The 15,691-nt window shown below is 58.6% G+C and overlaps 1 protein-coding gene across 4 annotated transcripts in view; it reads left to right on the top strand.

The window, feature by feature from the left end:
• TXNRD2 (thioredoxin reductase 2) overlaps positions 1-15,065 on the top strand; it is a 48,416-nt gene extending 33,351 nt beyond the window's left edge. For 3 of the 4 annotated variants that reach the window (XM_027575295.2, XM_027575294.2, XM_027575296.2), the window contains exons 12-18: positions 6,020-6,156; positions 9,322-9,417; positions 9,703-9,795; positions 11,322-11,393; positions 11,573-11,670; positions 13,416-13,625; positions 14,793-15,065. In XM_027575295.2, coding sequence (XP_027431096.1) covers positions 6,020-6,156; positions 9,322-9,417; positions 9,703-9,795; positions 11,322-11,393; positions 11,573-11,670; positions 13,416-13,539 — 620 coding nt within the window. In that variant the 3' untranslated portion in view covers positions 13,540-13,625; positions 14,793-15,065. Of the gene's footprint in view, positions 1-6,019; positions 6,157-9,321; positions 9,418-9,702; positions 9,796-11,321; positions 11,394-11,572; positions 11,675-13,415; positions 13,626-14,792 lie in introns of those variants that run through there. The other variant, XM_027575297.2, reaches the window with a different exon arrangement.
• The last annotated feature ends 626 nt before the right edge of the window (positions 15,066-15,691 follow it).

The raw sequence follows: 15,691 nt of genomic DNA, 5'->3' as shown, positions 1-15,691 counted from the left end.
CACCTAAGGCCCACCTGTCTCCGCCGTCCAGGCCTGAAGAGAAGCACTGCTCTGCTTGTGAGCCCCTCATATGCCAACACCTTTTTATTTCAGTGTAAACGTCAAGTGTGTAACTAGCAACGTGAAGAGAGACTTAGATCTGTTTGTGTATGTGGTGTGCTTTCTTGGAGGCAAAGAGGACGTTCATGGAGCTCTTCCTGTAGGCACCTCCCACAGGCCAAGAGAAGTGGCTGGGCCTGAGACCACGGCCTTCCCCACCACACCGTGTGGCCCCTGCTTGTGAACCAGCGCCATTGACTCGGTGGCTGTCATTTATCTCAGCTCTGGCTCACCGTGGCACCAACCCATTGCAGAGGCCAGGCAAGGGCAGTGGGAAGGCAGCGCCCGGGCTAACAGACCAGCCCTCTGCCCTCTGCTTGGGATGCCCTGCACCGCCACAGGGCCAAGAGCAGTACCAGGCCTGCGAGCCGGCTCCTGCCTGTGTCCAGGGTCCCTTGACCCCCACAGTCCTCAGACCCAGGCCAGCCTGCCTTCGCCCTCATGGTCTTTGTACCAAGTCAAACTCAATATTTATGGTTAGAACTTGGTCGAAGCCAGTTGCTTTAAAAAGAAGAAGAAGAAAGCTGTAGTGAAAATGCTTCTAAAGGTAAATAGGCATCGTTTTTATGCATTAATGTGCACTAGCTAAATTTTGCAAGTGCTACTGGGAGCCATCAGGCAGCAAGAAGGTTATATTGACATTTGTAATTGTTATAGCAATAATTACTACCTGCCAGGGAACGTGTTCCTTCCTGGGGGTTCCCGTGGACCAAGCTGCAGCTGGGCCCAAGCTGGAGGCTCCACCAAGTTCCAGGGCTGGCTGTGGGGGTTTAGGAGCCCATGTGAGCTTATTTTATGTGTTGTCAGTGCTGCGCACAGGCTTGAATAGGCAACGCCCATGATGTGTTTCGGAGGGGGGAGGAGAGGGAGGGATAGCGGTGAGCAGTGTCATCAGGATGGCCGGGGTGGTGGGGGGCAGTGGCAGGTGCTGGTGGTCACAGTAAGCCACAAGCCTCAGGTCATGCTAGGGTTCACTTATTCATTCAGCAAACGTTGAGCCCTACTTAGGCCCCAGGGCAGCAGGACGGGTCCTCTGCCCTGCTCTTGGGGGACTTAAGGTTGTGGCTGGGGTTCTGGGGCTCTTGTAGAAGGGACCATTCGAGAAAATAAAAGGAGCCCTTTGCTGTTGTTATTCTGTCCCCTAAAGTCTCAAAGATGACAAGAGACACATAATAAATTTTTTAAAAGGTAGGCCTCAAGGGATCTGACTAGGGGTACCAAAGGTGTGAGTTCCGCCTTCTGCGTCTGGTCCGGGGTGTCCCACAGGCCAGCCTAGGGGGAGTGGCTGGCCCTGCGGGGCCACGCATGTGCCCCCCAGGAGGGGTGCCCAGGCCCTCCGTGAGCCTGCGGGAAGCTGCTGGTCCAGCCTCCTGGACCCCCATCCTCCTGGCACTCACTCCCTCTGCGTGATCAGAGCCCCTCATTTGCTCTGTCATACTCCGGCTGACACCTAAATCTTACCTCATTACACGGATTGCCCTTCACTCGTCGGAACGTGTGCTCTAGGCAGGCGTGAAATTGGAGGGAATGCCCATTTTCCTGCATGGGGCAGAAAGAGGCCCAGGAAACTGCATGTGTCCAGTTGTCTGTGTCCCTGGGCCCAGCTGTGCAGGTAGGAATGACCAAAGCCGCCATCTGGGGAGTCTTTGACCTCCAGCTTTCTCCAGCCTCCTCCAGCTGGCTGGGTGAGTGTGGTGGCCGGGCTGCCTCCCTGGGCCCGTAGCGGCAGCTGGTGGGACTCCAGTGCCTCAAGGGGAGGGCTGGCCTGGTCCAGCTGCCCCGGGAGCTCTCAGGGCTGAATGCGGCTTCCTGCACCATTTCAGGGCCCTCGGGTGTCCTGGATGCTGGGCACCACGAGGGAGGGACTGTCTTACCTTGGTGACACCAGGGATCACATGGTCCCTTAAAGGGACTGAGACCGGCAGACAAGGCTGAGCTTGGTGAGGGAAGCAGCTCCAAGGGCCCATCCACACATTTATTTGGACATTGCCTCCAAGGGGGAAGTGAGAACATGTTTGCATCTGGAATCTTAATGCCCTCATTTGCGGTAAATATGATGGAATGTCATTCACGTATCATATGCGAAGCTCTTAGAAGGCAATCAAGTCATGGAGATTTGTATAAATAAATGAAAAAAGGCAAGGAACGGGCAGTTCACAGAAGGAAATACAGCTACTGAAAACGTGGCCCAAAGTCCTTAGTTTCACTGGTAAATATACTGGCAATCAAAGAAGGGGAAATTATAACATCGGCTGGAGGGAAGGAGCAAGCCCCAGAAGGAGCCTTCCACCCAGGCGCAGCTCCCGGCCCTGGGCCAGGGAAGCCCCACCTGGCTGGCCGGCCTTCCTCTGAGGACTGTCCCAAGGAACTAAACCGACATGTGGACAGACTGCCATCCCCATCCCCGTGTGTCCAGGGAGCAGAGATGGCAGGAGCCAATCCAGGGAAGCCATTCAGCAGCGCTGGCAAACCCGAGCTGGGTGCCAAAGAGCCGAGGCCCCAGGGAGCAAGAGATCCCGCAGGGCATGGAGCAAATGGCTTGCTGGGGGTGTGGAAAGCACCATGTGCGACATACAGGGTGATGTACCTGGTTGGGGGGGTGCCATGGAGGCACCCATCTTTCCCCGAATCACCTGAGGAGTCCTACCTTTGTTTTTGCATAAGAGGAAAATGGTGAGGGAGAAGACTTTGCATGTTGCCTGGGTCTTGCTTCTGGCCATGTACGTCTGACTTGGACTGGGCATCATCCATGGGACCAGAGCTGCCCTGCTTGCATGGCTGGCCACTGGGTCCCCACCCTAGCACCCATGCTCTGCCTTCCTTGGGGGCTCCAGGCCTGAGCTGAGAGGGGCCCCACACCATCTGACTGGGCCACCAGCACCTGTGGGGAGACATGACTCTGCTCTGAGCACAAGGCAACAGAACTTTGAGGGTCATGGGGTATGTCTGTCCCTCCTCCATGACCCTTATCCAGGTGGTTTGCTCAGTGAGGCCCGCCTCCCGGCTGTGGCCCCATGGAGCTGGCGGGGCCTACCACAGCTATGTGGCATGGCCCACAGAATGGGGTGCCTGGGTGGAGCTGGGCCCCCTGTCGACCTCAGGCCTCCCCGACACATGCCCTGCCAGCACGGCTTCCAAAACCCAAAGTGCCCATGGCTGCCCTTTTAATTAAGGCTGTTTCTGACTGTTTGGGGCAGCCTCTCTCTTCCTTCGCTGTTCATTCCAGAAGCATCGATGGAGTGCCTTCCACAAGTGGGGCATATTCTGTCTACCCCCACTGCTGTTACTCCTTTTAAATTTATCTTTATATTCTTTGAGACCTTGGATGTGGTTAGACTGACATCTGTGAGGTGTGTGGTTACCGTGGTTACCAGGAGGCACAAGGAAACACTCCTGGCCTCCCAGGACCAGCCGGGCAGGAGTGCAGTGTGGCCAGCGTCAGAGCGGAGTGGTCTGCAGGCAGCCAGCTTCGTCTTCGGACGCTCCAGCCTTGGCCTGGAGTGATCGATCGCCAGGAGGTCGTGGGCCTGGCAAGCTGTTGTATGCCCTGCTCCCCAGTACTGGGAGTCTGGGGAGGAGCCTGAGGGCTCAGCTGTGAGTCCCCTGCCTGCAGGGACTTTCTCGGCCCACCCAGCAGACCCCCACCAGGCCTGCCCACTGGGCCCATCTCCTTCCTTGCTGAGGCCCAGCACCTTCCAGTCCCTTCCGAGGTGCACAAGAGCTCCCAGGCACCAGCTGGATCCCCTGCTCAGGAATCAGGCCTGGGCCCCCACGCTGCCTCCTCCAGGCAGGACACTGGCCAGCATGCCCTGTTGCACCCTGCATGCTCATGCATCTCCGTTCATGTGACTAGGGCCGGCGTCGGTGGCGTCAGGAGGCAGGGACCTCCAGAGCCTCATGTCGCGTCGCGTCGCCGGTGTCTGGTATTCTGGGCGATGGGTGTCAGCCCTCCCAACATCTGATTCCTGCGGCCAGGCAGAGTGAAGAGGCCGGAGCCCGCTCCCCATGAACTTGAGAAGCACGGCTTAGTCGAGTCTCTGTGTTTTGACTTCCCACTCTGGGAGAGCAGCTGGAGACTTAAGGTTTCCCTTTCACAGGACTCGGTCTTCCAGATGTTCAGCCTGGTACCACCCACTACCCGATCTCTTGTGTATCTGAGCCACCATGAGCTGTGGGAACTGTGCCTTTGACACTGTTCATCTTTGCCTTCAGGGCATTCTGGGAGCCCCGAGGGGCTGCCACTGCCCTCCCAGGGCCCAGCAGGATGAGCTGCCTTTGCCACCCCTTAGCTTAGTGAGGCCACATTGTCTGAGTTAGGGGACAAAGGGACCTCTGCTGGCAGCTCAGCTGTGACAAGGCCCAGGGCTGGAAGCGTGTGAAGCCTGGCAGGGAGGCTGGTGCCGCCATGCCCAGCCCCTGCTGGCTTTGCACCCCAGAGTTGCTCATCAGGATTAGCCCAAATGACTGCACCCAAGGATGGCTATGGTGTGTGGTTTGGGCTCTGCCTTTCTGTCCGTCTCTAGGGGTCTCTGAGCTGGGGATGTCTGCTGGCCAGGTGCCACGAGAGGAGGAGCTAAGGGCCTGGAGTGTGGAGCTGGCCAAGGCCGGGCCTCTAGCCCCACTTGCTCAGCCCCTGCGCTGGCTGCCCTGAGACCCCGAGCAGGGCTTAAGTCCATGCATTCTCGCCGCCTGCTCTGGAGGATGTCCGGCTGCCCAACTCTGGGGACACAAGGCCACAGCGTATTCACACAGAACCAATCTGGTGGCAGGATAGAAGTGTAGATCCACCACAAAGCACCATCCTGAGTATGAGCCTGCAGGAAAAGCAACCTGTGGGAGGGTGGGAAACCCCGGGGTCACGGACAGAGTGGGAGGGAAGGGCCACGTGGGGACTCAGCAGGCTGTCGGCTCACTTGGGGCCCACAGGCACGCTCCACAGAGACTGAGACACACACAAGCACACACCCCGGCCCCGCTGGAAAATGCAAGCAGAGGGTGGGAGCCACAGTTTCTGTGAGAGGCCCCGGGTGGTGTATATTCGTGTCTTCCCCTCAGGGCCTGATGCCTGCAGAGGCTGCAAGGCCCTGTCATGTGTCTGCAGCTGTGGCTATGGTGACCTTTGATCACGCTCTGCTGTGTCCACAAGGCATCCATGCCTGAAGTGGGCTGCCTCCCAGAACCTGCCCCTGCGGTGGGGAAGCATTGAGGTCACCGTCCAGGGATGGGGCGCGCATACTCTTGGGTCGTCGCTACTTCTAGACATTTTCTGTGGTCAGAGCCATAGGAACTTTGTACTGAAAAAAAAAAAAGACTCGAATTTCCAATTCAAATTTGACTTTACGAGGTTTTAACTGTCTTTTTCAAACGGCACGTAAGATCTGTCTGCAGCTTTATTGTTAGAATATAATCATTTTAGGACGTGCAGTGGAAATATGGGTTGCCGTAGTCTCCTGAGCGAATTATCTTTGTATGTGCTGGGTTGTCAACTGCATATAATTAGGCCCATTTGTTTCAGATTATTTACAAGTTATGGGAACTTTTTTTTCCATTTTTATTTTTTGTTGTTTGAGTATATGAAATGTACCTGATTTAAGAAATCAAAATTGTATCATAGGATATGTTTAGAGAAGTCTTGTCCCCATCTCTGCTTCCTCCACCCCTTTCCCTTCCTTTCTGTTCCTCTTCATCCTGCTTCATCCTCTCATTGATTCTTTGTGCAAATAAAGGTGTGGGGGTGTATGCGTATATGTATATGTTCGTGTGTGCATGTGAGGCCACAGAGGCCGGGAGCCCCTAGACATTGTTGCACTTGATGTTTTACCAATTCCAAGTGGGCATGCTGAGAAGCGTTCTGAATAAACCAAGGAATCTCAGTTGGAACTCCTAAAAGTCTTTCAGCCTTGCTCTTTATTTCCTTCAGGTCGAATTCCAGAAACCAGAAGTCTGAATCTAGAGAAGGCTGGAGTAAACATCAACCCCAACAGTCAGAAAATCCTGGTCGATGCTCAGGAAACCACCTCCATCCCCCACATTTATGCCATCGGAGATGTAGCAGAGGTACGGCCTGCACCTGCCACCTGGCCTCACCACCCCATCCCCCCACCCCGGCTGGGCCTCGGGGACCTAACGAGGCTCACAGAGGCTCTGGGCCAAACCCCAAGTACTGTTAGACCCAAGTTCTGGGAAGGATTGGGTACCAGCCTCTGCTTGCTCGAATGTTCCTCCTTTCTATGGGGCAAAGGGGGGTGGGGAAGGCTTAAAAACTAAAAGCGCCATCAACAAATTCCTCTTGTGCACCTCCCCATATGTCAGCTCTGAGGGAGGGACATCTGTTTGCACACAACATGGGCCTCGACTTCCTGAAGGTGGGCTGGAGGTACAGAGCCCTAGAAATGCTGCTGCTGGGCAGAGCCTTGGGGCTATCTGGCCCTGCAGCACTGGGCCTGACTTCCTCGCCTCAGTTTATCCTCTCATCTGTGGAGGGGTCAGTACTCTCCCTGACTGGGCTGTCAGACGGGGACACAGCCCTACTCACCAGGCCTCCCTGCTCCTCCCCTTGTGAGTCCTTGGCGGAAGCCCTGCCCCCAGCCTGGGACGCATCTGGTTGGCGCCCCTCCCCTCTTCATGGCCCTGTCAGGGCTGGTCAGTCGTGGGACCCCCACATTCCCAAAGCCTCAGGAGCAGTCGGCCTGTCCTGTACATGTGCAGCATGGCCCAAGGAAGGTGGCTTGGGAGGGGCCCTGGCCAAAGGAGCCTGAGAGATGCGCCAGACCCTCCAGACCCCAGGAGGCCTCTTGGTGGCCAGTCCTGCCAGTGTCATGGACATGTTAGTTTCCTGGGGCTGCCATTACAGATCACCACAGGCTGAGTGGCTTAGACCGACAGAAATGTATTCTCTCACAATCTGGGGGCCAGAAGTCTGTGTGGGCAGGGCTTTGCTCCCTCCGAAGCCTCTAGGGGAGGACACGTCCTCATCTGTCAGGCACTCCAGACTTGGACCTGCAGCATCCTCTGCGTGTGTGTGTGTGTGTGTGTGTGTGTGTGTGTGTGTGTGTGTGTGTCCTTGTTTCTTTCTTCTCAGGACCCTCATTGGATTTAGGACCCACCCTAAGTGGGGTGAACTCAATTCTTTCCTTAATTATATCTGCAAAGAGCCTCATTTCCAAACAAGGTCCCATTCTGAAGTTCCAGGCAGATGTGAATTTGGGGGATGCTGTTAAACCCGCCATGATGTGTTCTGGCACCAGCCACTTTTCTGGGTTCTGGCTGCTGCAGGAACAGACAAAAGTCTTAGCCCTCGTGGTGACATTCTGGTCGGGGTCACAGATGAGAAGTGAGTAAGTGAACCGTTTGAGGCAGATGTCAGAAGATGCTTAGTGTGGCGGTCAAGGAGACCTGAGGGAGGAGCAGAGCGAGGCAGAGGCCCAGGCGAGCTCAGCGAGGATGCTTGTGCCTACCCAAGAGTTCAAGCACTGCCCTGCCCACGCACACCCCAGACCCCACTTTGGGAAATGCCTGGGGGTAAGGGGAGCCAGTATCTACGGCAAGTGGGTCCCTGAGTGGGGCATCCCGGAGCTGAGGGGATACGGGTGGCAGTTGTCCCCAGTGCTACGGGACCATCCCTCCCTCAGCCTCTGCTGCAGCTCATGATGGGTGGGTCTCCCGGAGAGCTTGGCACACTCATGGAGACGGACCAGGGCAGGAGGCCATGAAAGGCTGGGCCTTCCCTTTGTTCCTGAGGGGCCAGCCTACCCATCTGGCTCAGGTCTGTCCTGCAGACACTTGACTCCATACAAACCCCTCCTGTTAGGACAACATGGCCTCTGCTGTGCCCATTGTACCAGAAGGGTCACCCACTAGCTGTGGTCAGTGCTGACATATGAGCCAAGGGGCCGCCACTCGAGTCCTTCAGGCTGCCCCTGAGCCCAGGCTCATGAAATGGTGTGTGGGGAGCAGACCACCAACTGGAGGCAAGACCGCAGGGACAGCTTGCTGGGGCATGTGGTCAGAGCTCTGGCCCCTCCTCCCACTGAGTCCCCTCTGACCATCTAGTTGACCTGCTGGTGTGGACGGAAGTGAGTGGCTTCATGTGCCCGCTAGACCGGGCAGCATTGCTACTCGTGTGATCTCTGGCAGTGGGGACGTGGCACTCTGCCTTGGCACCTTCGGTGTTCATCGTGGGCACTGCGGCCCAAGATAGCGCTCTTGGTCCCAGGAGGGAGTGCCGCTCATATTATAGCGGACTTTCTGCGGGCCCCAGGAGCTGAGTGAGGCAGAGAGCCATCGGCAGCAGGGCTCATGCCGACATAGCGGAAACCATAGTATTTCAGACTGTGTTGCCAGAAATAGTACACACAAAGGCAATGTCTATTGAATTATTAAATCCACTCGGTTGGAAAGGTCATTCTGGGCAGTCCAAAGAGTTAACACCCAGTGGTCTGGCGTGAGGTGCGGAAGAGTCCAGCAGGCGGGCGGGGCGGCCATTGTCTAGTGCCATATTGTGTGCTGTGCGCATGGACGTTTCCACAGTTAGTCAGGCCCGGTGGAATGCATGGGCTGCTTTCACGAGTTTATCTCTGCGGATCTCTATTCATTTCTGGAATGTCAAACAACATCTGCATTTCCTGCTGCTGCAGAGGTGATTGGCAGCCGGTCCCAGGCCGACGCGTGTAGGAACACCGGGGGCCGTGCCACCCCCTGCTCCAGGAGCAGGACACACCCTGGGACGGAGGGGCCTCCAGCAGCACGGCATTTGGATTGCGATTTGTAATGGACTGTGACGTGCAAGCCAAGCTGTGTGTCAGGAGCACATGAAATGCTTCCAGGGCCCGCTTTAGATGCATCCTGGTTAATGCGGACGATTGAATAGGAGCGGGATCTCCTTGGAGCTCTGTCATGAGGGCAGCTCTCCAAGGTCACCAACATGAAGAAGGGGTTCAGAGGGAAGCCACAAGTGAGGGTGGGTGGTGTGGCTGGGCTCACTGGCAGCTCACCTGCTCTTCCAGGGAAGGGGGCCGTAACCACAGCTGTCTCCCTGGAGCAGGGCAGGGGGAAGAAGCAGAACAAGCAAACCTGTCCAGGGCCCTGGCGTCCAGAGACAGACAGCCTTTGGGGGTTTTGGAAAGGGAGAAGCCTCCCTAGGAAGGCATGGGCGGTGGCAGGGATCCTGCACAGACCCCCCCAGATGTGCCAAAGTAAGCCCGGGCTCCTTCCGTGCATCAGGGGCGGCCCGAGCTGACACCCACGGCTATAATGGCAGGAAAGCTCCTGGCCCAGCGGCTGTGCGGTCAGTCCTCAGACGTGATGGACTACGACAATGTGAGTACCCTCTGCCCTCCAGCATGCTGCATCCTGGAGACAGCTGCAGCTCTTCCGGGGTGGGGGGGAGGGCGCGGGGGTGTGCATGCACGTGCCCCCGTGTGTGAGGGTTAGCTTTGTGGGTGTGGCCCCGGAGCAAGTGAGGGCGCCCCCCACCCCCTCTCGCAGGCTGCCAGCCAGCACGTCCAGGGACCTGGCCTGAGCTTCTTGCTCTCTGGGCCCCAGAGTAGGGATCTTCAGCGTTGGGTACCCAGGGGGGTACGTCACCTGGGACCTGTTTTCCAGGTCCCCACCACAGTCTTCACCCCGCTGGAGTATGGCTGTGTGGGGCTGTCAGAGGAGGAGGCCGTGGCTCGCCACGGAGAAGAGCATGTGGAGGTAAGTCAGGGCCCCGAGGACAGAGGGGTGCCAGGACGTGATGCCTGTGTGGCTCTCACGCCCTGACGACAGCCCCTCCCCGACAGAGGCCTGGCAGGCGAGCGGGAATGTTGGTGTCCCTGCTTCCCAGGGCCTGCAGTTTGGCAGGGTGGGGCAGGGGGCCCAGAGGGATGGCTGAGATATGGCATGAAAGGGCACGTGGGACGGGAGTGCTGGAGGACAGGCCCAGAAACCAGGGCACCTTTGCGGTATGGCCCCTCACAGGCCCATGCGTCTCCCTCCACCTGGAAAGGCTTCTCCTGCCCTCCAACCTTCTGCCATCAGCTTCCGCTCCCCACACCCGCCCCCAGCCCTGCCACAGCCCGGCCCTGCCCTCAGGTACCCCCACCTCCCTGCCACCCCTGCCTCTGTTCCCAATCTGCAAGTCGTCCAGCTCTCACAGGCCCCCAACAGCCCAGACTCAGGTACTCACCCCAGAAGAAGCCTGCTTCTTGAGTCTGCTAAGCGGGCCTGCCTTGGCCCTGGGGTGGCCCCCGAGGGTACCCCTGGTGGCCCAGCAGGATAGGGGAGCTGGAAGCCTCCAGCATGGCTTCATCTTGCTACTGCAGCAGCTTGCACACAGACCGGGAGAAACCAGACCCCGTGTGGCCACCACTGCGGGCCTTGTACCCTTTGAGAATGAGTCACTGGGCTCCAGGGCCTGCCCCTTGCCCCAGCGCCCCGGTCTCCTCCATCAACAGGCCAGGCCTGACAGGCCAGCCTTCCCTCCAGCACTTTATTTGCTATTTTTGTTTGATTCATCACAAGTACGTGGGGACATATGTTCATGGCATTCTATAATGTTGTTTTATGTTTCACGATGTTGAATGGCCACATACCCTTTGTTTGTTTTCTTTTCAATTCTGTCTTAGTTAGAACAATATTCGCTGAAGTTCCATTAATTAATAATGGCTGTGCAGCACATGTGAGGGCCCCACTCATTTTTTACTCGGCCACAGCCCCGAACACGCTGTCGAGCCCTTCTCGGGTGCTGAAAGCCTTTGGCCGACAGCTCCGGTGTGGGCCGGGGGCTTCCCCATGCCTGCCTCCCCCTCCTTGCTCAAATGAGGGCCCATCCAGCACCAGGGTACTCTGGGGAGGCCAGATAGCCACTGGGTGGGCCAGGCGCCCCCTTCCGCTGCCCGCGGTCACCCCATCCACCCCCCAGCGTCCACCTGGTGTGGACTCTGGGGGGCTGAGTCTCGGGCTCTGTGACAAGACCTACGTCTGGCTGTGCTTAGCCAATCTGGTGCCCACTCTGTTGCTGTGGTCCATCGGGGCCTTGCGGGGGGGTGGGGTGGGGAGGGGGTTCTGTCCTGCAGACGGTGTGGCTCCAGCCCCAGGCTGGCTTTGTGTGGGAGGGAGAGCTCAGCCATGTCCTTACCGCAGACCACAACCTGTAGGCCATGTGGGCTGCTGTGGGTCCCCGCCCCATCCATGCAGCCCTTGAGGCTACTAACTACAGGAATCAGTATCTTGTCACTTAGGTTTATCATGCGTATTATAAACCGCTGGAGTTCACAGTGGCTGAACGGGATGCATCCCAGTGTTACATAAAGGTAAGTGTTCTCGAGGGCCCAGGGCCGGGCCATGCTGGGAGGCGAGAGGCAGGGAATGAGCTGGCGCCCAGGGGTGGGGAAGCTCCCTGCAACCACACGGGCCTCCCGGGGCAGGGCCGCCTGTGCAGCCCCAGGGCCCCGTCTCCAGCCAGGCTGGCCATTGATGATGTGGCTTTCAGATGGTGTGTCTGCGGAAGCCCCCACAGCTGGTACTGGGCCTGCACTTTCTCGGCCCCAACGCAGGCGAAGTGACTCAAGGATTTGCTCTGGGGATCAAGTAAGTGCGGAGGAATGTCGATGTGGCATGCTGCTCGGGCTCATGTGGCTCTGACAGTTGGTGGCGCCGTGGTGGAAAGTCTGCTGCTGTGGTGTGGCATTTACAGAGCATCCTACGTGTGTTCAGCAGAGCATCTCCTCAGACCCAGCAGCTCCCATCACGTGAGAGGCAGCTTTCTTCTCCAGCCAAACGCTCTTAAGCCAGTCATACCGTGTCAGTCTGTGGCCGGGCCACCTGGGGAGCAAGGGGAGAGGCCCATGTCCCTGGCCGCCAGGGGTGGGTCACAGTTTGGGTCTTCTTAGAATGAGCAGGGCTGGGGCCCTCCTTCACGTGGCCCAGCACCCAGGCAGTCATGAGCAGGGTCTGCGAAAGCTGCCCCAGGACCGCCGTGTGCTTTCTGGAGCTGGGTCTTGGGCATAGGCGGTGCTTTGGTGGATCTCGGGTCCCCAGGCTTGCCTGGAGCCTTTGTGGATGGAGGCTCTGGGTGAGGGTGGGTTGTCTGGGGCAGTGGGGTGTGGGGCTGTCAGAGGCAGGAGGGTGGAAGGTGAAGTAGGGCCGAGGGAGCAGAGAAGGGCTGCACGGGCCACCCCACCATGTGCTTGGGGCTTGGGGCCGAGGCCGAGATCCAGCTGCAGAGGTTGGTGGAGGTAGGAAGTCAGAGAACAGGGCGGGAGCTCGAGGGGCAGGGCCCGTACCGGGAAGACCGACGGGGGCCGTGGCACCCCAGGCTTCCCAGCAGGTAATGATACTAAAGACAGGACAGAGCCAGTAGAGACTTAGAGAACACAAATGAGCAATTCACAGGCAAAGAAAATTTAAGTAAATCGTAGAAAGACGCTGTGGCTCATTTGGAATTTTTCATGTAATTGAAACACCAAGAAACCTTCTTGGTCAGTGAAGGTTAAAAGGTTTGATACTGTCCAGTCTGGTGGTGGTCATTTCCAGCATCTGTGTAGTGGAGACACTGAAGGTTTGAGCAAATCAGTGGAGTGAGGAGACCCATGTTCCGACACACTCAGAAGGAGGGTGTGAACCGGACCCTCCCTCTGGGGGCCTTCTGCCCACAATTTGAAACGCACACACTTGTTCGTGTCGGGAACTCACGCACCAGATATTCTAACATGTGCGTAGACAGAAGAAGGGCTGCTTGTTGCATTGCAGCCTTGTCTGCGGATGGTGGCAGCGCCATGTGGGGAGTCCTCACTCACTGTGCCTCCGAGGAGGTGACCGGTGCCCCATGGGTGGTCTCTGCCGCAGGGGCAGGGGGCGTGTGTGTGGGAAGTGCTGGGTGCTGAGCAGAAGAGCACGGTGAGCAGGACCAGGCAGGGGGCTGCGCAGGGGCAGGCTGCAGTAATCGAAGTGGGCTCCGTCTCCCTGGGGCAGGTGGGGAGAGGGAGCAGACCCACAGAAGGAACAGCTGGAGCCGTGGGCCAAGGTGGGTCTGCGCCTGGTGGGCTGGGAGCAGCAGGAAGCCAGATGAGGGGTCGGGGGAAGGTAGGAGGTGGGCCTGAGGGGGCGCTGCTTGGCATTTGCTGGCAGACATGTGGGACAGGTCCGGCAGAGGTGTTGGTGGTGTTGCTGGCTGCTGCTGGAGAAGAGAAGGTAGGGCCCAGGGCTGGGGAGCAGGGAGGAGACTGTGACTTCCAAGGCCGTCCCCATGTGCCATCTTATGGGGGACAGGATGATGTGGACATGCCACCCTGCGCTGACTCATCGCCTGAACCCCCCTATCCCCCTGTGTGCAGGTGTGGGGCCTCCTATGTGCAAGTGATGCGGACGGTGGGCATTCACCCCACCTGCGCCGAGGAGGTGGCCAAGCTGCGTATCTCCAAGCGCTCGGGCCTGGACCCCACTGTGACAGGCTGCTGAGGCTAAGCAGCCATCCCTGCCAGACCAAGGGCACGCGGCTCACCTGCAGCCCCCCACAGCCAGGTTCTTCGGAGGCTCAGAGCCAGGTACACAGCTGGGGTAGGCTCTGTGTTTAAGGATGGAACCGTGGGGGAAGGGGGGGGTGCCACTGTGAACAACTCTCTCCAGGTACATGGGAGACCACACCTGCTGTGCCACCTCATGGGAGCCCTGTGCCCAGGCTGCAGGGGCTGAAGAAACGGGGCTGGGAAGGAGGCCATGTGAGGGCCCCCCCTCTCCACAGGGTACCCCCAGCCACTAGCCTGGCTGCCAGTGCTCCCCAGATGCAGGAAATGTCTTGAGGCTGGGCTCACACCACAGTGGCCTGTCCCGGGGGTGGAGGGGGGACACTGGGTGTGGAAACCATCCCCTGGCTGAGCTCAGTAGGCTGCTGGGTAGGAGGAGCAGGCCTCCGTCTCCAGCTTAGCTCCGTGCAGAGCAGTGCCGGCTCGTTTCTCTGTCGCCCAGAAGGTGGACACGCTGCCTTGTGCACGGCGGCTGCCCACACGTCTGGTTCTGTTAGAGCTTTGCAGAGTCAGGCTGGGCGGGCGGCCGGCGGAGGCCTCAGGTCTGTTCATCCCAACGCTCTTCTGCGGGGAGAAGGAAGTTAGCGAGTCCCTCCCTGACCCCTGCCCAAAGGTTGCATGTCGTCAGGGCCTATTCAGCTGATCCTGTGAGAGCATTCTCCAAGCTTCAGCAGCCCAACCTGGGGGGTCCCTTGTGGCTGTCAGCCCCTGCCGGGGTTGGGGTCCTGAGGGCTGAAGTAGACTATAGACAGAGCAGTGAGCACCCCACAAGATGCCCTCAAGCAGGCCTGAGGGGCTGAATGGCAGGTAAGGGTTCCTTGGATTTGGGCACAGGCCTGGGGCTTCTCTTGGGGGCACCCTGGGCACCTGCTCTACTGCATCCCCCCAGCCAGGGCTGCCCAAGGGTATGAACAAACAGAGGGCATCCCGAGGAAACCCTTACCAGAATATCACACCTAACAGAGCTGTTTTGTCAAGAGCCTGCTGTAAATTTTTATCCTTCCAAAATACTTGTTAATAGGGCGGCATGCGTTCCCTGAGACGCATCAGTCTGGTGAGGGCGGGGCTCCCTCTGGGGCCCGTTTCTCATCTGTCCCTAGAGAATCCTTGTGTGAGGGCATGGGAGACATGGCCTGGCAAATGCAGGGGTGGCGGGACTACCCCATGCTGACCCCCCCATTCTTGTAGGACGCCGGAGGCTGAGCCCAGGCAAGCCTCACCCCCGTCTGGAGAGCCCCTGAGGTAGTCGGCGTGGGTGGCCTCTGGATGGAGTGCTCGCGTGCCCCCGCAGGGATGGCTCCAGGGGTCTTCAGCCCCTGCCCCTCACACACCCTCCTGCCTGGGCCAGCCCCACCAGGCCCCTGATGCCAGAAGATGACGGTGTGCGCAGAAACCCACCCTGTGGGCTGCCCACGTCCGAGCCCCCCTGGCGTTTCTGGAGCGTAAATAAAGAGGGTGTTTTCCTGATGTGTGCCTCCGCCTCTGCTGTCCCCAGCGCGCCTCCCAGGATGGCCCGGGTCGGGGTGGGGCCTGGCCGCCCAGCCTGTCGCACACACTCCATTCCGCCTCCCCTCACAGCAGAGCCACCCCTCCCAGGACCCTCTGCTGGGTCTGTCTGCGCCTCATGGCAAGGCAGGCACTCAGGAGGGGTGGGAAGCCACTGGCTTTGTTCCAGAGCAACCTGCCGGTGGGGTGGCCCAGTGACAGGAGTTGGCAGGGGTGTTGGAGGCTTTCCGTCCCCTGAACGTCAGGTACCTCATTACGCTTCCATTGCGGCCCTCCCAGCCAGCATGTCTGCTGTGCTCAGGCTAATCCTGCACATTGAGGGTTGATGGGCCGAGGGAGCGCCCTTCGGCACCCGGCCGCACCTGTCAGTCATTGCCACAGCCAGCGCTGACAGTGACGGGCAGGGCCCTGCATTGTGCTGGGGCTTTAGCGGTGGTTAATCTCGTGTCTTCCTTAAGAAAACATCACTTAGTCTGCCCGCCCGGGAGCCCTGGATGGGACCCTGCTTGTCAGCGAACAAAGGAATGTCTTTGCACCTAATGGGCCTACGGGAGCCTCAGACACTCGCTTGCCTGGTGCGA

Source organism: Zalophus californianus, chromosome 14 (assembly GCF_009762305.2).
Source record: "Zalophus californianus isolate mZalCal1 chromosome 14, mZalCal1.pri.v2, whole genome shotgun sequence".
Taxonomy (NCBI): Eukaryota; Metazoa; Chordata; class Mammalia; order Carnivora; family Otariidae; genus Zalophus; species Zalophus californianus.
This window is presented reverse-complemented; position numbering and strand designations above follow the sequence as displayed.